The sequence below is a fragment of the Sus scrofa genome, chromosome 7 (assembly GCF_000003025.6).
Source record: "Sus scrofa isolate TJ Tabasco breed Duroc chromosome 7, Sscrofa11.1, whole genome shotgun sequence".
NCBI lineage: Eukaryota > Metazoa > Chordata > Mammalia > Artiodactyla > Suidae > Sus > Sus scrofa.
Genome location: NC_010449.5, coordinates 95,972,233 through 95,997,054, shown reverse-complemented (window position 1 = coordinate 95,997,054; position 24,822 = coordinate 95,972,233). Strand labels below are relative to the sequence as shown.

General features: G+C 49.5%; 1 protein-coding gene across 1 annotated transcript in view; it reads left to right on the top strand.

Moving 5' to 3' along the window:
- DPF3 (double PHD fingers 3) overlaps window positions 1-22,633 on the top strand; it is a 279,933-nt gene extending 257,300 nt beyond the window's left edge. Inside the window, exons 9-11 of the mRNA XM_021099467.1 lie at window positions 1,584-1,696; window positions 11,875-11,956; window positions 12,455-22,633. Coding sequence (XP_020955126.1) covers window positions 1,584-1,696; window positions 11,875-11,956; window positions 12,455-12,525 — 266 coding nt within the window. The 3' untranslated portion in view covers window positions 12,526-22,633. The remainder of the gene's footprint in view (window positions 1-1,583; window positions 1,697-11,874; window positions 11,957-12,454) is intronic.

Genomic DNA, 24,822 nt, shown 5'->3' with positions numbered 1-24,822 from the left:
TCTCCCCAGGGTCACTGGCATGGTGTCACTTTGAGAGGGTCATCAGTTCAGAGCCATGGCGATTTCTAAGTTGCATGGGCCCTGAGAAGTCCTGGAAAAACTTTTAGATCAGTCCTCTTCTCAGTGCTCCCACCTGCTATTTGCTAAGTGTCCCCAACTTCCCTCACCGTGAGTCATTTCCGTCCCCACTCTCACGCTCAGAACTAATTCAGTGCGCTTTGCCTTGGTGGAGCCCCAAGGGTTCTTATGGGTTCTGAAGGGTTCTTATGTTGACTGAAAAGTTGGTATTTCCCCCCAAAGACCATGATGGAACCAGCTCTGTGAGGATTTGGAAGAGAGGAAATGGGGCCTCCTGCTGGGATGTGGCTTTGCCAAAGAGCGGTTGTGCCATGGGGGATCTTGACTCTCTGTGGGGGACACTAGGTTGGCAGAGCTGCCCCTCACTGGCGCCCCCTGGCTATACTTCTTGAGAAGCACACAGTCCCTCACGTGAAAGAGGCAACACGATGCACTATGTGGTGGATTTGGCAGTTGGGCGCTCTGGAGAAGGGTGAACCAAACCCCAGCTATAGGCAAGACTATCAAATCTTTTTTGACAGAGTCAGTAATGGCCTTTGCCCTGTGCACTCTGGGCTGATTCCCATCTGACTCACAACCCTGGGAAACCTGGAGATGTCATCCAAATTTCTCTTCCCTGCCAAATAGAAGGTCAAAGTCTTCACATCCTGTGGCTCACAGTTGTCCTCTTGCTGCTGGCATCTCTCTTTGGGGGGTGGGGGAGCGCTATGGCTGAGAGCAGAGCCCAGCTCTGCAGTCCAAGTCTCGGGTGTTGGTCTGCTGGGGCCCGGTGCTCTAAGGCCGAGTTAAGTCAAAGGCCGTGCTTTTGCTACTGACTTGGCTAACATGATACTTGGAATGGCGAGAAGAGTTCCAGCCAGTGACGGGTCCTTTCAGGAATGACCTGGCCGTCATGTGCCCTTTGTAGTGATGTGCTGCTCCTTCACCCGCACTGCCAGGCCACTTCCCTGCACAGCTCCCATTGCTGTGCAGAGTGTGGACTCCCGCTAGGCTTCCACGCGTGGGCACAGACACTTCAGATGGCAGTGCAGTGCCCCTGAGCTCTGTCCCTGGGAACCTCACCTGCCCCCTCTGACCTCCCCTGTGTCCTGAGGCAGCATGACCAGCTCTTGCAGGTCAGAAGGGACAGCTCCAAAGAGCTGTTATGTGTTGCTCCCCTGCTATCGATGCTGGGGCTGGGGCCATAATGCTGGTGACTCACCTTGTGCTGTGCGATTTCCTTTCTCTTTCCCTCTGATCACCACTTTCCGTCCTCATCAACGGGTTATACCCCTGGGGAACATGGCTCTTAGGGCAAGAGGACTTGGATGACATCGCTCCCCAGCAAAAGGGGCAATGCCCGCCCTCTCTTTGGGTGTTGATTGATGAAACTGTGGGTGGTGGTAAGGAGGTGTGTACAACTCCATCCAGGTCCTGAGTTTGCTTCCCAACCGGTGCTATCCCGCCCTCCCTCCAAGTTGGGCTTAATACTGTGGCTCTAATGCTGCCGTTTCTGCTTCCTCCAGGTCACCCCACCTGCCTGCAATTCACCCTCAACATGACCGAGGCCGTCAAGACCTACAAGTGGCAGTGCATCGAGTGCAAATCCTGCATCCTCTGTGGGACCTCGGAGAATGATGTGAGTGTGTGGCTTCCTGCACGGGAGGGGGAGATCCTAGGAGCTAGGAGTCTTTTGAGGATTGGAGAGGAAGGCAAAACTCATCACTGGGCTTATCTAGGGGCCTCCGCCTTGACCTGTGCCCTGGGACCCTTGGGACCCTCGCACTACAGGGACCTTGGGAACTCTTTGTGCCTGTGGAGAGAGGTACAGGAGGTGATGGCCAGAGACTGCCTTGCTGGCTATTAGCACTCAAGGATTCAGTGATTGACAGTGGTACCCACTGCTTATAGTAGGGATGTGCTTGGCTCTTTATGCCACATTCTGGAGTGTGTCATCTCATTTGGTCTAAATGTTAAGTATAATAGATGCAGAATTTAAAAAATAACCACTCTTTGTTGTGGACAATTGCGAACATATACAGAGATAGAGAAAATAATGAAACTGATGTACCCCATCATTGGTTTCAACAATGATCAATACATGTCAAATCTTGTTTCATAAATATAGCCATCTCTTTCTCCACAATATTGTAATCCTGGTCATAATATCATTTCACCTGTAAATATTTCATATGTATCTCAAAAAGACAAAGACTTACTTTTAATAAAAATAACAAAAATATTAACATAGACTAAAAAAAAATAATTCTTTAATTAATCAAATACCCAGTCAACATTCCTATTGCTTCCATTGTCTTAAACACTGTCTTAATTATCTTCAGTTGTTTTAAATGTTTTTGTTATAGCCTGCTTATTTGAACTGGGATTCAAATAAGGCCCATAGACTGCAATTACTTGATTATATCTTTAAAGTTTCTTATAATATATAGGATTTCCCTCCATTTCTCTCTTTTTTTCCTCTTCAATTTTTGAAGAAATCGATTTACTTGTTCAGTAGTTTTCCATGACTGTATTTTCCTGACTGCATCCTTACGGTGGTGTTTGACATTTTCCTGTTTCTTGTATCTTGTACGCTGGTTCTTGGAGCTAGAGGTTTGACCAGATCCAGATTTCTTCTTTTTTCTCTGTCTCTCTTGTCTCTGTCTCTAATCTATGTACAGAGCCAGACTACTTCATAATAGTGGTGTATACTTTCTTCAGGACATACGTAATACCCGGTATCTCTCTTTTTGCAAAGGTAGCTATTGATGATCTTTGCCTACATTAACTATTTAATTAGGGGTTGCAAAGGGTGATATTCTCACTCGTAAAGTCTTCTTTGTTTCCTAACTGGAGTGATTCTATAGTGAGAAACTTTTCTGGTTTGTGTTGGGTGATCCTCAGGTCTAGATCATATAGAAAAGGAAGAATAAAAACTTCATTCTTAACCTTTATCGATTTTCAAAATCAGGTGATAGTTTCAATAGTTATTCATGACAAAAAAACTCAAGAAAATCGAAACTGTGGGATGCTTTCTTAGCATGATAAACTTTTTATACCTTAGAACTAAAGCCATTATCTTATTTAATGGGGAAATACTAGAGGCATTTCTCCGAAGGTCAGGAACCAGGTAAGGTTGCCCAGTATCTCTACTACTATCCATCATTATTCTAGAGATATCAGCTATGCAAGTAGACAAGAGAAGGTAATGAGAAGTATAAGGATAGTAGAAAATTTTTCTCTTTCATAAACATAGCTTATCTGGAAAACTCTAGAGCATCAGTAATAAAGCTAACTCAAACATCAAAGATCATAGGATATAAATTAGCAGACGAAAATTAATAGCTTTATGGAGTTCCCGTCATGGCGTAGCAGGAAACGAATCCAACTAGGAACCATGAGGTTGTGGGTTCAATCCCTGGCCTTGCTCAGTGGGTTAAGGATCCGGCATTGCCGTGAGCTGTGGTATAGGTTGCAGATGCGGCTTGGGTCTGATGTTGCTGTGGCTGTGGTGTAGGCTGGCAGCTGTAGCTCCAATTGGACCCCTAGCCTGGTAAACTCCATATGCTGCAGGTGTGGGCCTAAAAAGCAAAAAAAAAAAAAAAAAAAAAAAAAAAAAAGCTTTCATATGCACAAATAATAACCAGTTAGAGGACATTATGGTAGAGACACTCCACTTACAATATCTACAAATAAAAAATACTTAGAAATAAACTTAACAATAAATATTTAAAACCTATATGAAGAAAATTATAAAATCCTTCTAAGAAGACTTAGAAATAGGCTTGAACAAATGGAAAGACATTGTGTGTGTGTTTTTGGATAGAATGGCTCAGTATTGTAAAGATGTCAGTCCTTTCTAAGTTAATTTACAAATTTAATTCAAACCCAATAAAAACACCAACACGCTTTTTAATGGAACTAGACAAACATGCAAGAATAGCCAAGAAAACACTGAAAAACAACAAGTTGTGAAGGGAGACTAGCCCTACCAGAAGTTAAAACATACCAAAGAACCTGTGTAATTAAAATAGTCTAGACAAATAGACCAATGTAATGGAAGAGAAAACCTTTAAGTCAATCCAAATATTTAGTGCAGGATAAAGGTTGCATCTAAAATTATTGGATGAAAAATGGACATTTTCATGAATAATGCTGGGACAATGGGATGACCACTTGGGGGAAAGAGAAAATTGGTCCATGCCTCATGTAATACATAGGAACAGACTTTGCATGGACTGGGGATATAAATATAAAATATAATACCATTTTAGTATTAGAAGAAGATATGGGTGAATTCTTCTTTAATCCAAATGTAAGGAAAATTTTTCTGTGACTCAAAATTCAGAAGCAATACAAGAAAATATAGACAAATATGACCACGTAAATATTTGCATAGTAAAAACCACAATAAAGTAAAAAGATAACTGACAAAATGGGAGAAAATATTTTCAGCATATACCACAGATAAAGGTGGTGATTTTTTTTTTTTTTTTTTTTTTGTCTTTTGTCTTTGTTGTTGCTATTTCTTGGGCCGCTCCCGCGGCATGTGGAGGTTCCCAGGCTAGGGGTTGAATCGGAGCTGTAGCCACCGGCCTACGCCAGAGCCACAGCAACGCGGGATCCGAGCCGCGTCTGCAACCTACACCACAGATCACGGCAACGCCGGATCGTTAACCCACTGAGCAAGGGCAGGGACTGAACCCGCAACCTCATGGTTCCTAGTCGGATTCGTTAACCACTGCGCCACGACGGGAACTCCCAGGTGGTGATTTTAATATATGAAGAGCTCTTAAAATTTGAGGGACAATGGGAGTTCCTGTTGTGGTGCAGCGGAAACAATCTGACTAGTAACCATGAGGTTGCAGGTTTGATCCCTTGCCTCGCTCAGTGGGTTAAGGATCCAGCATTACTGTGAGCTGTAGTGTAGGTTGCAGACATGGCTCAGATCCCACATTGCTGTGGCTATGGTGTAGGCTGGCAGCTACAGCTCCGATTCGACTCCTGGTGTAGGAACCTCCATACACCGTGGGTGCAGCCCTAAAAAAAAAAAAATTTTGAGGGACAACGGACCATAAATCTGATAGAAAATGGGAGGAAGACATGAGAGATAGTTCACAAAAGAGATAAAAATGACCCTCAAATATCTGGGGGAAAATGCTGGAACACACTCAAAATGAAAGAAGTTCAAATTTAAACAAAATGGAGATATCACTTCTTACTTACAGAATGGGAAAAAGAAAAAAGTATTTTGTTGATGAAATTGTCGGACACTGACACGCTTATACATTGTCTAGAGGGAAATTTAGCCATACCTAACACAACTTACCTTTTGACTTATCTTTTGACTCAGTTATCTTACCTATAGGAATCTACCCTAGAGATACACCCACAACTCTATGAAAATACATATGCATAATGTTCTTATGACATTGCTTATAATTGCAAAACATTGGATGTGACCTAAATGCTGATGCCCAGAATGGTTGAATAAATGATGTCATAGCCACTCAGTGAAGTGCTGTGCAGCTGTGAAAAAAAATGAGGCAGATCTTTATGAATTGATAGGGAGTGATTTCCAGGATATACTGTTAACTGAAAAAAGCAAAGTGAAAACAATATCTAAATTATGCTGCCATTCTTATAGGAAAGGCATAAGAAAATATGCACATCTTTGTTTACTTGTGTAAAAGAAACACAGGAAGGATAACAAAAAACTAAGGGGATTGGTTATCTACAGGGGTGGGTGGGAATGGGAGTAAAAAGAGCTAGGCAAATGGAGCTAGGAAAATATAGCTAGTTGGAGCATCCTGTGGTTCTAGAAAGTAAGGAAAAGCTAAAAAAATTTGATGTAGCATGTCTAAAAGACCAACTTGAAGGAACTCCAAATGGCCAAATGGGACAATTTGAGCAACAAAGTAAATAATATAGTATTTGATTATAACCCAGAGAACAAAACACATATTCATATTTAAAAAATTGAATAAGTGAATGAAGGAATGAATGAGGAAGAGGGAAACTCTTCCTTAAAGCAGAATTCCAACTGACAAATGTAGAAGGAAGACAATAATCACCAACAGGCGAACATCGTGGTTATGGTTGTTGTAAGCAAGAATCATCAATGGAAAAAATAAAATAAAATAAAAATAAATTAAAAAAAAAGAATCATCAATGGATGCTAAAATCACTGGGCAAAAGTATAGTGAGAAACAGAATATTTGCTGGATCTCAAAGTGTCTCCCCCACCAGATTACTTATTAATATATTACAAAGGAAAACTCATAATTTTATGCTGGAGAAACTGGCTGGCATTACACTGCCTTAACAGTATGATCAGGGTAACATCACTAGTAATGAGACACACTGGTATCCATGTCCCCCGATATGATGCACTGAGAAGGGCTCAGCATCTCTCTCTCTCTTTTTTTTTTTTTTCCTTTTTGGGACTGCACCTGCGGCAAATGAAAGTCCCAGGCTACCAGTTGATTCAGAGCTGCCGCTGCTGGCCTACGCCGCAGCTCGTGGCAATGCCGGATCCTTAACCCACCGAGCAAGGCCAGGGATGGAACCCACATCCTCATGGATACTAGTGGGGTTTTTAACTTGCTGAGCCACAATGGGAACTCCCTGTTATGTAGTATTTTTACCAAAAATGCATAGCCTCAATCTTCTTATGGAGAGAAGATTAGACAAATTTGAGCTGAGTGACATTCTACTAAACCACTGGCCTAGACTCTTGAAAAGTGTCACAGTCATGAAAGACAAAGAAACCGAGGAATTGTCACAGGTCCAAGGACACTAAGAAAACCTAACAACTAAATGCAGTGTAGGACCCTGGATTGAATCCTGAGGAAAAGGATATACGGGAGAAAACTGGTTAAATTCAAATGAGATGAGGTTTGCAGATTTATCAAGAGTATCACACTGATGGTAATGTAAATTCCTGCTTTCCAGGACTGTGCTGTGGTGCTGGTAAGATGCTGGCATTAGGGGAAGCTCAGTAAAATGTGTGCACAATTTTTGCAACTTTTCTCTAAGACTGAAGTTATTTCAATATAATAAATTAAATAATAATGAGGTGTTTCCTTAGCCTCTTACCAAAGTGACAAAGTGGGTTTTTTTGTTCTTTTTTGTCTTTTTAGGCCCACACCCGTGGCATATGGAGGTTCCAGGCTAAGGGTTGAATCAGAGCTGCAGCCGTCGGCCTATGCCACAGCCACAGAAATGTGGGATCCGAGCCGTGTATGCAACCTATACCACAGTCCACGGCAATGTCAGATCCCCGACCCCCTGAGCAAGGCCAGGGATCAAACCCACGTCCTCATAGATACTAGTTGGATTCATTAACCGCTGCGCCATGAAGGGAACTCCACAAAGTATTGGTTTTTTTTTTTTTTTTAATAGTAGCTGTATGAACTCAAGGATTTAAACATACTGATTTGTTTCAATCCATTCCAGTTAAAATTGTCCCATTTGGTCAGCGGGAACATAATCAGGCTGGACTGAGTCCTTTTGACATGACCTCAATAGTATTTATTAGTTTCCTTGCTTTCCAATATGTAAAGATACACATTTCATGCTCCAGAAATGTGTATCAGCCATTTCTCCAAGGACTCCTAGATCCATTTAGTGGGCAATGTCTTTAGAAGACATAATATGGGTAATGGGGGGGGGTAGCTTTTACTGCATTAGTCATTATTTGGGGACATTTTCAATGGACAAAGCTAGAATATATGTGTTGCTTATTTTAAAGATAAAATACACTGTGAATTTATACAGATACTTTCAATTCAGACCCAGAACTAACTATAGGGCTTTTAGTTAACCTCATCAATCTTACATCTGTATTTCCTTTTAACCATGTCAAAATTTTTGCTTCTCAGTACCATCATAATCACTCACTTGATATACACATAAAAAGATATCAATTCTTGCTATTAACAGCAACAATATGATTGCTGAAAATACTTATGTATGCGTATTTGCAGTTATTTTTGTCCCTAAGGTATATTTGATTAAGGATGTACAGTTAACCTACTTGTTTTAAAGTCACTTGGAATAGTTTCTTTCTGTGTGGTTATGCCACCAACTAATGCATGTTTCATTTTTCTTTTGTTTCTAAATGACAATTCTTATGTGAATTTTGTTTTATGACCATGTGAAATATTTCCTGGTTCCAGAATCAAGTATGTAAAATAAACAGTATATTCAAAGAAGTCTAGCTTTTATCACTATTTCTTTCATGCTCTGCTTATAGGACCATCTTTAAAAAACTGTGATTTTCTTTCCATTTTGTTCAAACAGAATTGTATGTATGTGCATATGACTCCACAGGAAAATAAATGCATTTTCTTAGGAAATGGTAAAAAGCTATACATGTTTTCTTTGCCTTGCCTTTTCACTGAATATTCTGGAATTACTCCACAGCAATATATAGACATAATCTTCATTCCTTCCTACTGCTGTATAGTTCTTCATTAATTTATTCAACCAGTCCTTTATTGATGTACATTTGGGTTGATTCTGGTCTTTGGCTTTATGAATAGCGTTAATGCAGAAGTTTCTTGTTGACTTGGCAGAGCCCTAGGGGAGGAATCAAGGAGTGAGGCTGCTTGAGCAATAGGGTTTCTCTCACTCAGCCAGGGATTTACCCCGCGTAAGCTAGAAAGGGATTTCCATTCTAGTAGAACTGTAGCCATCTTGGTTCTTGAATATTTGGGAGTAAGAAGAGGTCCTTCAATTGTGTTTCTCAGGGGAGTTTGTCTGAGCTGGGAGTTCTTGGTGGTTTGGGCAGGTAATTACCCTGAAAAGGAAATGGAAGAGAATAGGGTGCTAGACAGTGATCAACCCAAGAAAGATGCATTCAAGCCCACAGATGCCTGGTTTCCCTTGGGAAGGTCCAATCCGGTGTATTCTACCTTGTTCTGTTTCTCATGTCAGCACTATAGGAGGAGTTATCAATATCTTTCAAACATTAGTACTGTTTCTGACAAGTCTCTCCCCGTGTTCTCTCCCTGTCCTAACTTGTTTCTCCTCACATTACCCGTGAGTCATATCGTCATAAAGCTTACTTCAGCTCCGACAGTCATGGTGTAACTCTTTTGGATTAAACCACACCATTCCACTTCTCTGACTGCTGCTTCTTAGTCTCTGTTTTCTCTGCCTGTCCCTTAAATGGTGTTCCCTAAGCATCTATTCTTGGGCTTCTTAGAACTTTTTTGAGTCGTGGCTTTTTTTCAGTGGTGGATTTTTCAGAAAATTCATTGAAAGCCATGGATTTACTCTTTTGTCAGAAAAATGCGCATTTGTCCCTATGCCCAAAGTTGTACGTCAAATTTCAAGACGTTCGTGAATGCCCTTCCATGAGCACAGGTTCAAAGGCAGCTACTCTCACATACTCTGGGCTGCTTCTTCTAAGACCTCCACTGCCATGTAATCACCAATGCTCAGGCTTTTTCCCTGATCTCCTGCTACCTCCAGGACATCCTCGGCTCACCCTTATCATCCAGGGCATCCTTACCTTAGATCTGCAGAACATGGGTGTAGCTGAGGTTGCCTCTGCCTCCCACAGGTCTGCTCCTCTGCCCGTGTCTCAGTGGATGGCTACATCATCCGGCTTGCTGACCAAGCCACAATCTTAGAACACCTTGATTACTTCCTTATCACTATATTTAATTAATGCCTTAAATTTTTTAAATTTGATTTTATTAGAGTATAGTTGATTTACAATATTGCTTTAGTTACAAGTGAATTGGTCATACATACAATAATTAATGATTCTTAAATGGGAACAAGACTCTTTTCTTTCCCCCATGCCACCACCCTAGTTCAGCCACCATCATCTCTTACTCGGATGACTAGGGTAAGACCTCCTAAGTGGTCTTCTGGCCTCAAGAACCAATCTCTCTCCACTTGTGTGTGTCTTCTTACCCAAGAGCTAGTGAGATCTTTCTAAATTGCAAGTCTGACCATGCCACTCCTATGTGGCTAACGCTTCGAAAGCTTCCTATTGTCCTACTGAAAGGTCTTAGTATGATTAAAAAAAAAGTCTTTCATGATCTCCCCTGCCTCATTGTTTGCTCAGGGGGTTTCCGACCTCTATATCTGCTTTATCCAGGATCTCTCCACTTGTGTAAGCCAAAGTGAGATTTGATACAAAACTTTTTTTTTTTTTTGTCCTTTTTTGGGCTGCACCTGAGGCATATGGAGGTTCCCAGGCTAGGGGTCCAATCGGAGCTGTAGCCACCGGCCTATGCCACAGCCATAGCAGCTCGGGATCTGAGCCACATCTGCGACCTATACCACAGCTCATGGCAACGCCGGATCTTTAACCCACTGAGCGAGGCCAGGGATCAAACCCACAACCTCATGTTTCCTAGTCTGATTCATTAACCACTGAGCCATAATGGAAACTCCAGATATGATACAAAACTTAACTTTGCAGACATCTCATAAGCCATCCAAGCAGGTCCAGAGATCACTGAATAGAACAGGGCTGAACCTGGAGAATGGAGACAGATCACAAACACCTACTGAGTAGTAGATGTACAAGGGAGTTCTGAAGGAGATGCAGAGCTGGGTAAGACACAGTCTGCCCCAAGGAACTTGCAATTCATACAGGAGTGGACAAGAGAGGCATGTTCCAGATGGACTGTGTGTAGGTGTCTGACACATCCCAGGCTTTGTAGCATAAAGGAAAGTGCCATTAAATGTCACAAGAAAGAGAAAGTATGAGACTGCAGCAAGGGAGGGAGGACTTCCACTTGAGGTAGCTTAGTGAAGTCTTTGTGGAAGGGAAGTGTTCGAAGGTTTGAACGGTGAATGGTGAATGATCCAGAAGAGGAGTCGGGGATTGAGAGAGCCTCCAGGCAGAGAGAACTGCAGGAACAAAGGTACCAACCTTGCCCTTGGGGGTTAACCACAGCTCAGCAGGAGTGTCCAGTTCTCATCTGGGCTTCAGCCTCCAGGCCCTCAGGAGGCTTTGGGGAGCTGAAAGGTGGCATCGCATTCCATGTCTTTCTCTGCATCCACATAAGGAAACCCTGGAAAAGTCCTGAGGTGCCACAGATGTCACCTTTAAGCACAGTTGTTGCCCATCTCACAAAGGGAAAGAGTGAGGTTCAGAGGAATTTGGTTAAAATCTGCGAACATTTAAAGTACTTTCTGGAGTTCCCATCGTGGCTCAGTGTTTTACGAATCTGACTAGGAACCTTGAGGTTGCAGGTTCGGTCCCTGGCCTTGCTCAGTGGGTTGAGGACCCGGCGTTGCCATGAGCTGTGGTGTAGATCTGAGATGCGGCTTGGATCCAGCATTGCTGTGGCTCTGGCATAGGCCGGTGGCTACAGCTCCGATTAGACCCCTAGCCTGGGAACCTCCATATGCCGCAGGAGAGGCCCTAGAAAAGGCAAAAAGACCAAAAAAAAATGAGGGGACTTTCTGTGTGCTAGGCAATCACCCTGGGTAATACAGAAAGGTGTAAAATTAGTTTTCCACTCTTAATGGAGGCTGAGTCATTGGCTATGAGGGTTCAGAAGGACAAGGGATCCCTTTAAGCTTGGTTGTGCAATGGTGCTCTGGGAGGGCTTCTTGGAGGAGCTATGATTTGAGAACTCTTATGTGGGGGTAGGATGCGTATAGTTCGGGAGATAGAGGGGGGATTCCAGATGTGGGCAAAGCACAAAGCATGTTCAGGGGACAGTGACGACCCCAAATGGGGCCTGGAAGATGGATGATGAAAATATGGCTGGAGGCGTGGGCAGATGTTGGTTCTGAATAACTCAGTCTTTCCTCCTCTCCACCTTCTGTGCGTTCCACTAGGACCAGCTGCTCTTCTGCGATGACTGTGACCGCGGCTATCACATGTACTGTTTAAATCCTCCAGTGGCTGAACCCCCAGAAGGTAAGGATGATGGGGTTGACAAAAACAACAGCTACTTCCACCACTTACCGAGCCCTCGCTACTGTGCAGGCCTCGTGCTAAGGGCTTGACATGTCTTGTCTCATTTAATCATCACAACCCTACGAGGTCAGTGCGACCACTACCATGCTACAGATGAAGAAACTGAGGCACAGCTTCAACCAGAGATTTCAACTTGAGGGCCAGAGAGATGATTCCCAGACATACGGCTGAGATGAGGGGAGGTGTGAGCTTCTAGGGGAAAGGGGAGACCCAGGGATGCTGGTTAAAAGGCACAGCCAAGAGGGCTGGTCCTTCCAGCAGTCAGCTGACCATCTCCGAGCACTTACTGTTTTCTCAGCTGAGGGACAGACTTCAGAACGTTTTCAGGCCTGGGCCTCCTCTCTGAATCATGCAAGTCCAATAAAAGAGGGCTTGCAAAGGGTTTAGGGCCCAGGGGTTGGAGAGGGGCAGCCAGTAACACCATCTCGTTTCTTACAGGGAGCTGGAGCTGCCACTTATGCTGGGAACTGCTCAAAGAAAAAGCCTCGGCCTTCGGCTGCCAGGCCTAGGGCCCCAGGTCACGGGATGTGACTTGCTGCCGGAGAGGCTGAACCTGAGCCCGGTTCAAACCAGATCGAGCCCCTACTCCCATATATCCAGACAGACCAACTGTTAGGAACATCAGTGACCACAGAGGGCGTGGACACATGGAAGCAAGAGGGTGAGGGGTCCGCTCACCTCCTACACACGGGTCTCCGTACTCAGCCAGCACCCCCTTGTTTCTGCCAGAAAGATGGGAAACTTTCGAAGAACGAGCCCAGCCGCAGCCCCATGGAGGCCCCTCGCCCTCACCCCAGCCCTGCGTTGCTCGCACTGGTCCCCGTCGCAAAGAACCACTGGGCACCCTGTGACGACCCATCTGTCCCTCATGTGCAGTTTGGTGTTTCTATCTATTGTGTTCCGAGATATCTTCGCCCAGCCTCCCTGCCCCCAGCTTAGTCTCTTCATCCTGAACTCAGCCCAGGAGCAAAGGGCTGTGGAGAAGTTTTTATTTATTACAAGCCTCCCTGGAAACTTCTAGACTCGGAGCCCGGAGGCCATCTAGACGAAGGAGCCCTGAAATCCTTCCTTGCTCCTTGGTCTCTGTGAAGAGGAAGAGCTGCTTTTTGGGCCCCCCTTGGATGTCCAGGGGTGTCCACAGCCTGGTGGTCTCTGGATGGGGCTGGGGAGGGAGGGGGCAGCAGGGAGGGGCAGGTAGAAATGTTGAGATAATTCAGAGGCCCCGCTGGAGCCGGTCAGTATTTGCTGTCCATCGTGCAGCTTTGCCAGGGACCAGCCCCTTGGAGCTGGGGCCTCCTTGAGGAGAGGAGAGGGAGCCTGTGGCAGAGGAAGACGCCAAAACTCAGCCTTCCACTCAGCCTGGGTCTGGAGCTTCCCCGACTGGGACTCAGGAACCAGGAAGGTGAGTGAAAGGGCTGCCAGGTCAAGAGTCTGGATGACGGTACCAAGCACGGCCGCTGAGAAACTCTGCAGTATTGATGTGACACTGCGAATTCCTTTCCCGAGTAATTCCTTCCCTCTGCATCGTGTGTGTGTGTGTGTGTGTGTCATTGCCCACTGAGAACTGATTCTGGAAATTTCAGGATCGGGGAGAAAGGAGGGTCCCCTCGACAAAGAACTGGGGTGATGTGATAGCTTATGACCAGGATGAGAGTCACACAGAACCCTCAGCCCGAGGGCTGCCCTGGTCTCCTACGCTCCCCACTAGATGCCAAACTCTCCTTTTGAACGAGTGTTTCGAGAAGAAAGAGCTGTTCCAGGAAGTCTGTGTTAGAAGTCAGCCCCGGGGGCTGGAGCAGACCGGGTTGCCTTTGCCTCTCTGCGGCAGGGGCCACAGCAGCGACACACAATAACTGACACGTTTCTGGAAAACTCATTTGCCCAAAGGGCAGGTCTCGGTGAGCGGGACCCTGGCGCATGCTCGGCTTCCCTGAAATCAGCTCCATCTCCGTGGCCGGCTGCTTACAACAAAGACCCGGGTTATTTCTGTCCTTCGGCTCCTGAAGAAGCCCCTGGAGGCCCGGAGGCTCCGGCCACTTGGGCCCCTCCTGTCCGGCCGCAGCGTTCGGACTTGCCAAGAGCCCGCCTTCCGGGCTAATTGCTCTTGGCCCGCAGACCCAGGGCAGCCTGGCACGGAGCCGAGCCATGCTGATCTCCCCCGTCCTTGGCAGGGTGACCCGTGGTGAGAGAAGGGGGTCCCTTTCCTGCAGGGGCCCCGTGGAGGGAGTTCCACCCATATGTGATGATCTCGTTTAAGGGCCCCAGCAGATGGGATTTTCATCTTCATTGCAGGATACTTCCTTCCCCTGCTGCTTGGTGAACCTGTTGGGGATTCTGGAGGCCCAGAGAGGGTTTGGGAAGTGGCCGTGTGGTCTCATCACCCCTTTATCTGGGAGGGTCTCGTCGGAGGACAGATTTCCCCTACGGATCGCTCCGGCTCTCTGTCTTCCCACAGACCCCGAAGTGGGTGTCCTCAAAGGCTGGTTATTGGTTTTGAAAATCACTTTGGTTTAATTTTAGGAAGAAAGTCATCGAAATGTTCACATCAGTCATCAAAAGCCACGAATGGCTTAAAAGTTAAAAAAAAAAAAAATCAAATCTGAAACCAAAACAGTGGCCCTCCAGGTGACAGACCCCTTTAGAGCATTTGCACATCTGTTCCCCAGCTCAAGGCAGATGATGGGGTGGTCCTGTTCTCTCTCCAGGCGTGCCTGCTGTGACAGCTTGCAGGCCAAGGAGGGCGCTGTAACCTCCTGCAGGGGTGAGGGTGGCCAGGGCTCTGGACTGGACATCAGGAAGGCCCAGAGTTCCCTTCCTGGTTTCACTCCCGCAGGATGGGCCTGACCCCTTCCTTCTCAGAGACCTCAGTTTCTACGTGGAAAGTGGGGGCAGCAAAGCCAGTTTGTGGGTGGCACCTGCAGGATACTGCAAGCAAACAAAAGTGACGGTCACCTTTATCGCCTTCTGTACTGAAAAAAGGAAGGTGTTGGTCAACTTCACATTGCTCTTTATTTGGGCCCCAGAGAAAGAGCCAGAATATCACAAGGTGCATGTGGATGGTCAGGGTTTTCATTTTGCCCCGGCCATCGAGTAGCTGCGTGACCTTGGGCAAGTCACTTAACATCTCGGAACCTCAGTTTGCCTGTCTGTGAAATGGAGGTAATAAGACTTGTCCTGTCTTTTCCATAGTAACACTGGGACTCTGAAAAAGCATAACGCTATATCAATAACTGTGGGAGAGCTGCACTGGTCAGGTAGGGACCCCAAATGATTTCTATCCCCCTTCTCTTGTGTGAATTAGCTAAGGTTAGACACTTCTTGGAATCTCCATTTTGACCAAAGGGGGTTTAACGTTTTAAGAGCCAGGCAGCCTGTGATCAGGGCCCCTAGGTCAAGCTGTGACAAGAACACAGTGACTGCCTGGGTTTGTGGTGGAAGGTGAAGGATTTACCCTGGGGCTGGGGATTTCAGAATGAAGATACTACCTTCTACAAGATCAGCGCAGCCTAGAGAGGAAGGCTAACTTCTGGAGAGGGCTGTCATTCCGTTCCGTGTAACATTCACTTAAAAACTTTGGTTCAAAGCCCAGTTCTGCTATTTTCTAGCTGGTTGACCTTGGGCAAATGACTTAACCTACCTGGGCTTCATTTTCCACATCCATGAGCCTCTATCCAGCAGAGGTGCTGAGGGCTTAGAGTGATGCTGCTGAATGGGGCCCGGGTGGGGAAGGCGCCCCATGGGCAGCTCCAGTCATTGTGTGCAGAGGTCACCACACCGAGATAATAAGCTGGTGCCTCCCAGCCCAAATCCTGGGAACAGCCAGGGTACCCTCGTTCTGCCCCACCCCAATGTTGTGGCTCCCCAACTAGAGAGGAGGTGAAGCTGCAGGATCCAAGCCGGAAGTTAAACCCTTGGTTTTCTGTAGGCATTTTGGACCTGCTGCTCTTTGGGCCTGCAGCAAATCCAGTGCAGGCACCATACTGCGGAATTAGAGACTGGGCCCCTTCTGGCTTTCCTTCTCAACTCCCCAGGGACTCAGAGCCCCTGGGCTGGGGGCAGCAGGTCCCAGGGTGCCCTGCTCTTGTCATTGCCCTGGGGCAGCTGCCTCTCCAGGCTCAGCTCAGCCCGTCTGGAACCTCTGCTACGGTTAAAATAGGGAGCTGGGGGAGGGAGAATAGGGCGGGGGTGTGTGTGTGCAGATTCCCTCAGAGCCGAGGAAGAGGACAGGTTTTAGGTTGGGGGGAGGCTTTGGGTTTCACAGTGATGGCCTCATGATACCCCCTCGACTTACACTCGCGGTGCATTTTAGTCTTTGTGCTTTGAACTCAGTACGATTCCTTTTGACTCTTCCTTTGAAAAGTGCAGATGTTTTAAGAAAGAAGACAGAGAGGCTTATTATTACTTATTACTTTTCCTATGGGGGCAAGTTTGGGAGACAGACCTGTGCTCTTGAAAAAAGACTGGTGGTACCTTTAGGCTTCAAGGCTCAGAGAAGAGGGGCCCCTGGTTTGCTCTTTGAGTCTGTGGGTGGAGTGGGGGAGCCTGAGGACCACCTTCCCCGTGCCCCCGCCCCCAGGCAGCCCTCAGCCTGTCTGCAGGTGCTGGCAGCAGCCTCCTTTCCTCTCTGCTCCCCGACGCCCTCAGAAGCTCTTGTCCCCTTTCCCGGGAGCCCTCATCTCCCTGGGCCAGAGCCATGCCCACCCTCCCAGTGAAGATGCCCTGACTGCTCCACCTGCCTCCATCCCAGAGCTGGGCATCCGTGTCACCTGTGGAGGGTTTTCATCCCTGGAGAGGGACGGAGGGAGGAGTGGACGGAGTGGGGAGGATCAAAGGTCTTTGGAGTCAGGCAAAGCAAAGTGACGAGAAGAGGGAAGGCCCTTGAGGAGGGGGCCTGAGACCTGGTTTCCTGCACTAAATAACTAGAGGGCAGGGGAAGGAAGGGTTATTATAACCCATTTTTCCTCCTCAGGCCTGAAACCCTAGCAACATGGTGTTTCTGCTTTTTTTTTTTCTCCCGAAGGCCCAACCTTTATCAGGCTGGACACCAAGCTAGCTCCTCCTTTCTGGAGCCCCCTGGCCTCTGATTCCCCATGGGTTGGGGGACTTCAGAGACAAAGCAGGCAGCTAGGGGTGGGAGGTAAGGAGGGTCTCCGGTCGGTCCTCTGTGGATTTTCCCACCCCTGCAGAAAGTGTCCCAACTTAGTGAGGCCAGCAGCTGAGGTCCCTCCTGGCCTGGATGGAAGGAGGCGGCTTGGTGGGGGAAGAGGCTGCAGCAAAGGACAGACCAGATCCTGGGCGGGATCCCGGCCCACAACCTTGGGAGCAGAGGATTTCCAGGCACTGCTTCCAGAGGGGTCAGGCCTGGGAGGTCCCCCAGACTGGGTCCTCACGCCCAGGAGGCCAACAGCTGGGACACCAAGACAGAAGGGAGCCTGGCCGGTCCCCTGTCCCCGTGGTGTGTTTCCCATTCCAGAATCTCACTCCCACCCCGCAAGTGCGCTTTGGGTTTTCCTTTTAATCCGGCTTCATCTGGATGCCTGGAAAAGTAGGGGAGGGAGTGGGAAGCAACAGATCCCTTCATTTGCCCCGGGCCTGCACAGCTCCCCCCGCAGGCCCACGGCCCTGATGGGGAAGACGGAGGGGAAGACAAGGGGGAAGATGGGGGGGAGATGGAGAGGAAGATGGGAGAAGACATTCTCGGGTGCTGCCCAGGTGCCTTGGTTGCAGGATAGGAACGTCCTTTGAGCATCTCAGCAGTTGCTCCCAGGGAGGCTTGGCCACTTGGCACCGTCCCCCTGCTTCCTGCCCAGGCTGCCAGGGAGAGAGACCCAAGGAAGTGACTCCAGGGAAGCTGAGGGGGAGAGTGTGGGCGGGCCCCTTCATCGTCCAGTTGGTTTCCCAGAAGGAACAGGGGCTCCCTGTGCGCAGGGAAGGCTTTGGAAGTGGGCGGGTTCCCGGAGGATAAGATGCTCTCTGGGCTCTGAGGGCACCCTGGCTGTGTCTCCTCAGCTGGCCGAGACCTGAGGTACCTCCCTGGGGTCTCCAGAGGCTGTGAGGGGCAGAACGGGGGTCAGGGGGCACAGGAATGCCCCTGGTCACAGCCTTTGTTCCCAGCCCCCTCCCTTTCTTCGCTCCAGTGCTTTGAAAGAGGGTCATTGCAGGCTTCCCCCCTCGTTGGCCCCACCAAGAGAAGGAAGTATTTGTGCTGATGGTGACATTTCCCGGGCAGGCCAGAGGAAGGCAGGGACCGGGACTGGCGGGCAGCCAGAACCCTCCTCGACAGAGATATAATTACTAACCGTGACCTCTAGCCCAGGCAGCGAGCAAAATGACCATTCAGGACGGCACCAACCCAGTCTGGCAACAAAAGCTGCTGTGGTGGCGAGGCTGAGGGGGTAGGTGATTGATGTATGAAATGGGGGTGTGTGTGCCCCAGGACCTCTGTTCTCCCTCAACACGCAACCCCTCACATCTCCAGGTTATCCTCACTCACCGCAGCCCTTTGCTGGCCTCTCAGCACCTCTAGAATTCCAATCAATGTAATTAGTATGGATGATGAGAACAGAGACGTTCACACACACCTCCTTTAAGGAGCTAAAGTGCACCTTGTGTGTTGCTCCAGGATGAGAGGGAGAACCTGCCGGTAGCCAGGAGCTGCCAGACAAGATGCTTCCTTTCCCCGTGGTCCTTCCAGGCTGGCTCCCCCAACCTGCAGTCCCGCATCGCCGCAGGGAGTTGGAAAGGGAAACTCATCCTGGGAAAGCCATTGGCTGCAAGGACCTTTCCATCTCTCCCCCGACTCACCTCTGCTTCTTTGGGGAAGATGTTTGGCGATAATTGAGGACCTGGGGGGGAAAAGTCTTGATTCAGCTTTTTGAAGGGATGCAGAGATTTCATAGGTAGACTTGGGTTGTGGTTTTTGTCGACTTTGCCCTTTCACGATCATTCCCCACTGAGTGCTTGGCTCTCCTCTTCCTTCTCCTGCCTTTTCCCTTCCGTCACCTTCCCCTCCCTCCCCTCCTGCCATGCTAGATGTTGAAGGGTGGGTTGGTGGTGGGAAAAAACAGTAGTGCAGAAGAAAAATAAAATATACCCCTTGCACATTTTCACCAGGTAGCTGAAGAGGTCTAAATGAGGTACTAGAAAAAAGGAAAGAAACACTGCTAGCTAATGTGTGAGTGAGAGCATGAAGACAGAGACGAGTTATCCCAGGGCAGAGGAGGCGAGGGCAGGTGGCTGGAGAGAGGCGAGTTTGGGAGGCAGCATCCCGGCTCACCCAGGAGCTGGTCCACGGGGCACTAGGGAAAGCAGAGAGTCTGGCTTTGGCAATAAATGCTCAGATGCTTAGGGACCATTTGTGACTCAGGCCAGGAAAGGGAGGGGGTCTGTCCTAGTTGCCCACCACTCATCTGTCGTGTTTACCCGCTCTGGGCATTTTTCCTCCGGAGGAAAATGAACACACTTCTCGCCTGCCATGAGGGGTTGCTGGACAGGCTGGCACTGGCTAAAACATTTGGCGGGGCGTGGACTATGTGCCAAGCCGTGTCCTAGATACTATACACGCTGGAGACAGGAAGCCTTCAAGCTGCTTTCTAGCCCTAAAACGACACTCCCGAGGCACCCTGATCACATGTCAGGTGCCATCAAGGATGGTGTATGTGTATCTGGGTCTCTGTTTAGAATGCATGTTCATAGAAGATGAGCAGCGAAGGTGGCCCCTTATTTCCACCCTCTGGGAGTTGGGGAGAAGTGCAGTTGACCTCAGCCTAATTGGAGTGTGTCACCAGCCACAGGGACTCTGAGCCTGTGCCTCCAGATGCTGCCTTTGGATCGCTGCAGTGGCAGGCAGGCAGGTGTGACTGATGGGACATGATCAGAGGTAGAAAGTGACACGCACGATGGTCTCATCCAGTCCCCACTAGAGGAAGCTGAGCCGGGGAGTGGCGGGGTGGGAGCCTCATGCAGGGGGTGGGTGGACTCCTACGGAGACCCCAGCCAGGCTGTCTCAGCTTCGTGGGTGTTTCTGGCTTGGTGCATGTGAGGGAGGCCCAATGTCAAAGGCATTTTCAGTAAACCTGCTACGCCCTCCTTTGGCCAGGTGCTCGCCAGATCTAGCTACGTGCTCCACTAGAGTGCCATTGTCGGCATTGACAGCACTAGAAATTGGCCATCTGTTTCAGCTCCCCTTTCCTCTGCATATGACACAGCCACTTCCCAGCCTCTAGCTGTTCCCCGAAGAAGCTGGCTTTCAAGCTGAGGGCCTGGGCTTGGCGCAAGTCACGTATCCACCGCTGGGTAGGTGTCGGCTCAGAGTTGCCTACAGCAGCCTTTGGCTTCTCTGCGGGGGAGGCTCTGGGGACAGCCCTTCCCTGGACAGCACATGGCTCGCAGCTGGTGGTCTGGTGATCTCTGGGAGAGTCAGGGACATGAAGCTTTCCTGATGCCTGGCTGGGAGTCTGGCTTTAAAGTGCTTGAGAACCTAAGATGCATTCTGGGGTTTGATCCACTCACTCATTTGAGAGCCTGTGGGCAAGGCTCTTCCGGTTGACCCAGCTTCACTAGTCCCTTGTGTTGGCAGGAGGGAGAACAGAAGCCCATCTGACTTGGATCTCATCCAGGCCAGACAGGCTGCACCATCCCGGGGCAGCCAGCCTTGGACCCTGAGCCCACAGGCTGCACGAAGGGTGGACGCTGCTGGCCCAGGGGCAGAGCTCTGAGATGGTCTCCCCTCCACCTCCACCCAAGGACACTCTTGGGCTGAGGATCCAGCCTGATCAGACCACTTCCCAGCCTGATGCTGACCTACTGGACCAGCTAGGCAACGGAGCCCTAGTGGATTGTCCCACCCACGTCACAGTCCATCGTGCAAGAGCCAGAACGAGTCTTCAGCCAGGTCTGCGCCCCCTTTCCCAATGTGTTTAGCCTGAGGGCCTTTTTAAAGCCCAGTTTCTATTACATTACCTCTTGAGAGCCAAGAAATGGAACATCTCTGCCAGGAAACCAAAAGAAATTGATGTTCTTCTCCTAGTGGTCAAAACTCCAGCGTGGTTCTCCCCAGAGGGAGGCTGCTCCTGGCCACTTTGGTGGGGCTGCCACCACATAGGACCCCCGTGGCTCCTCTGGGTGGGCTTTTGGCCCTGGAGTAGGAAGGCTGAAGACGTCCCCCAGGAGGGGGTGACACTGGTTCCAGTGCAGGGGGAGGAAGCGCAGGCTCTGGTTGAATCAGAGAGTGAGAAGCCTGGGAAGGGGTTGGTTCAGCTTTCACGCTGCCTGTCCCAGCTGGTGACTAGACCCTGGGTGCCTCGCAGCCTCAGGAATTTTCTGTCCCTGGACTGCTTGTGGCTGTGGCTAGAAAGGGGAACCCCTGGAGATGTTCCAGTGATCTCCAGTTGTCGGGGCTCCATTTCTATCTCTGGGCGAGCAGAGGAGATGCAAAGTCGGGGTCCCTGCTTCCAGCTGTGGGCACCAGAGAGGAGGCCGCTTTCACAGGGTATCCCTATGGTTCCAAAATGCTCTCCTGTCTCTGTTACCCTCCCTGCCTCAACTCTCTCTGAAACCCTTAGTCACAAAATAGTGGCTGAGTTGGCCCCCAGCAACAGAAATGCTAGCCAACAAGCATCTTCCTCCGATGCTCCCTTGAACTCCCTCCCCGCTGGACCTTGGGATCCAGCACCGCATTACCTTCCCCTGGATGGACAGCTTAGAGTGGTCCAACCCCGAGCAGCTCAGTTTACTTCAGACAGTGTCCAGCGCTGGGCAGACACAGTTTTCACGATGAGAGAGAAGGGCTCCAGACTTAGGAAGTTGTGCGTAATGGTCTGAAGAAGCGATCTCCGTTGACTCCTCTAAAAAGCCACCCCAGCCATGGACAAGCAGAAGCCACCCCTCCCTCCCCCCACCCCGTCCCCTTCAGGTGTGCTGTGGTTGTCGTCTCTGTCTGTAGCTGCGTGCCCCACTCCTGCCCCTCTGCCCTCTGGGGAATCCTCCTTTCTCCCGTGTGCCAAGCGCCCACTCTTTTGTGGCTCCTGGTGTGAAGGCTGCTGTGACGTCTCTGCCCTGTCTGAGGGATGCTTCGCCATCACTCAGCGTTTCCGTGCTGGAGGTGGGGCCGGGCCACGTCTCCCGCCATCCCAAGGGGACACATGGGTGCTGTGACTTCCCAGAGAGTGGGTGGACCGTGAGTCTCCAGGAGAAGCTCCAGGTAGGAAAGAGCCCACATCTGGATCTGGATCCACGGACGAGGACTGGCCCAGAAGCGGAGTCCCCACGGCTTCACTCAGAGGGCCGGCTGGAAGGGCTGTCGTGAAATCTTCCCTCCCCGCCAGGCTTTGTCCAGTCCTGACTGGGACCTGGGGGTGGCTCCCTGGAGAGGTCCAGCCCTGTAGCCAACTTGAGGTGAGCATCATCGAGCAGCCTTTATCTTGGAGACCCCTGGACAGCCCAGCCCCTCTGTGGAGCCCTTGCACGTCCACAAAGACTGCGTCAGAGGCCCCGTCCCTTCCTTGCTGTGGTTAGTATCTCGTTCTGTGGTTGGTTAGCAGTGTTGATAACCTACATAGTAGATCTTTTTGTCTGAAATTTAGAGAATGTGTAAACAAATAAAAGGTTTTCAAACTCTTTTGGTTATTCTCCCCCTGCCCCCCTACACCCACCCTCATTTTTTTTTTGTCTTTTTTGTCTTTTTAGGGCCTCCCCCCCTCGGCATATGGAGGTTCCCAGGCTAGGGGGTGAATCAGAGCTGTAGCTGCCGGCCTATACCAGAGTCACAGCAATGCCAGATCTAAGCCACGTCTGCGACCCACACCATAGCTCATGGCAATGCTGGATCCTTAACCCACTGAGTGAGGCCAGGGATTGAACCCTCATCCTCATGGATACTAGTCGGGTTTGTTACCGCTGAGCCATAGCGGGAACTCCCCCACCCTCATCTTTAAAAATCAATTGCAAAAAAAAAAAAAAAAATCAGTTGCTAATATATAGATCCTGTGCAAGTAGAGCCCTTTCATGTTGTAGTGTCTAGTGGGATTACATGTGTGAGCGTGTGTGTGTGTGTGCGTGTGCAAGTGTGTGTGTGTGTGGCGACAGATGCATGTGTCAGGCTGCAGAGAAATGCTGGAGGTTACGTGTTTGCAAGCAGACTCCAAAAGTGACACGTTCCTGGTCCCGTTGCTCTTGGGCATGGAATTCTGACTCCGTCACACACAAGTTGCAGGGAAAGCCACAGTCACGGCAGCTTTCATGGGGACAGCAGGCAGCACCACCACAAGCTCTATCAGAGGAGCCCTCTGAGAAGATGGCAGGGCTTTTGGTAGAGAACCTCCTGGAGCCTCTGGGGGAGGGGAGGCCGATGATTCAGAGATGAGTCACAGCTGAGGTGGGGGGACGAAGGAGGGGAAAAGAGACCTCAGGCTCAGGGCCCATCTAGAAGCCAGCTGAGTCATTGCTCCTCCTGTTGGGTCAGAAACCACCTTCCACAAAAGGCTGGGAGATGGCTGCCCTGGGCGTGGGCACGAGGCTTTGCAGGAGACACATCTGCCCTGAGAGTCCCCAAGCCTGCTTGGCAGCCTCCTCTGGGTGCAAGACTCCCACACTGGTTTCCGGAGGCTGCAAGCTAGACGGCAGTCTTCCCCAAACACATTGAAGGTAAAGAAATGATAAAGCCTCTCCCATGAGCTGGGCACTCGGGACACATCAGAGAAGACAAGGCCCCGCCCCCCTGGCTTACAAACCACCCAGGCAATAAGAGAACATGTGATGGACACGGTCAAGGGACACAAGGGGGGTGACCACGAGCTGGTCAGGCAGCTTTTAGTCGGAGTCAACTTGTGGTTTGTGAAGACACGGGTGGACATGGCCGTGGGGAAAGACCAGGTCAGTTCTGGTCCCTCTATTGATTAAGGGTTCCCCTTCCTTCATTAAGTCCTTGCCTGCTTTCAGCCTTTCCTTTCAGAAGCAGGGTGTGGGGCGGTTATTTCCAGCCGAGAAGCCGTTGACTGTGGCTACAGACGTGGGCCAGTGAGCAGGTGGGTGAGCCATTGCCACAGAAGGAGTGATGTCCCCACGCAGGGGCCGGAGCAAAAAGGCCTGCCTTTCATCCAGAGTGGTCTCAGGCGGGAGCTGGGTTGGCCATGCTGAGCTGTTCATTCCTGCCATGGGGGGACTTAGGCTCACGACAAAGTTCAGGCAGGAGAAGATGGCACAAACCCCCCACACACGGGGGCTGTGATATTTTTGTTCTGACCCCAGGGAATCAACGTGGCATCCCAAGCTCAATTCACCAGTTGCTGAGAGAGTTCTCGGGGGAGGCCTCCTTGCGGGGAGGGCTTCAGGGGAGGCCTGGGAAAGGGATTTAACTCAGACAGACACCGATGTTCCTTTAGGGAGTTACAGGGATGGAGGAGGGAGGGGAAATCTGAAGGGACCCAAGTTATGTTCAAGCAAACTCAGAGCAGAATGGATTTCCTGTCTTCTTTCCTTGGGGAGAGGAAAAAGCATGGGGGGCAGGGGACTAAGAAGAAGGGACCAATGGGATAACCCCATGTGTTAGAATCTAAGGGCCAAGCATTGTGGCAGAGGGAGTATGGCTTCCCCTTCTTGAGGGAGCAGAAAGGAGTGGGGAGGTCTCAGTCTCGCGGTATCTTGCTGGGCGACCTTTGACTTCAATAGATCTGGTGTCTATAAGGCCAGCCCCGGACTCAGGCAGGCTTGGGTAAGGAGCCCACAGGTCAGGTGGCCATGCATGCCAGCGTCCACACCTGTCCTCCCTCTGGCCTGGTCAGAGGCCCTGGGACTCCAGCAATGCCTGA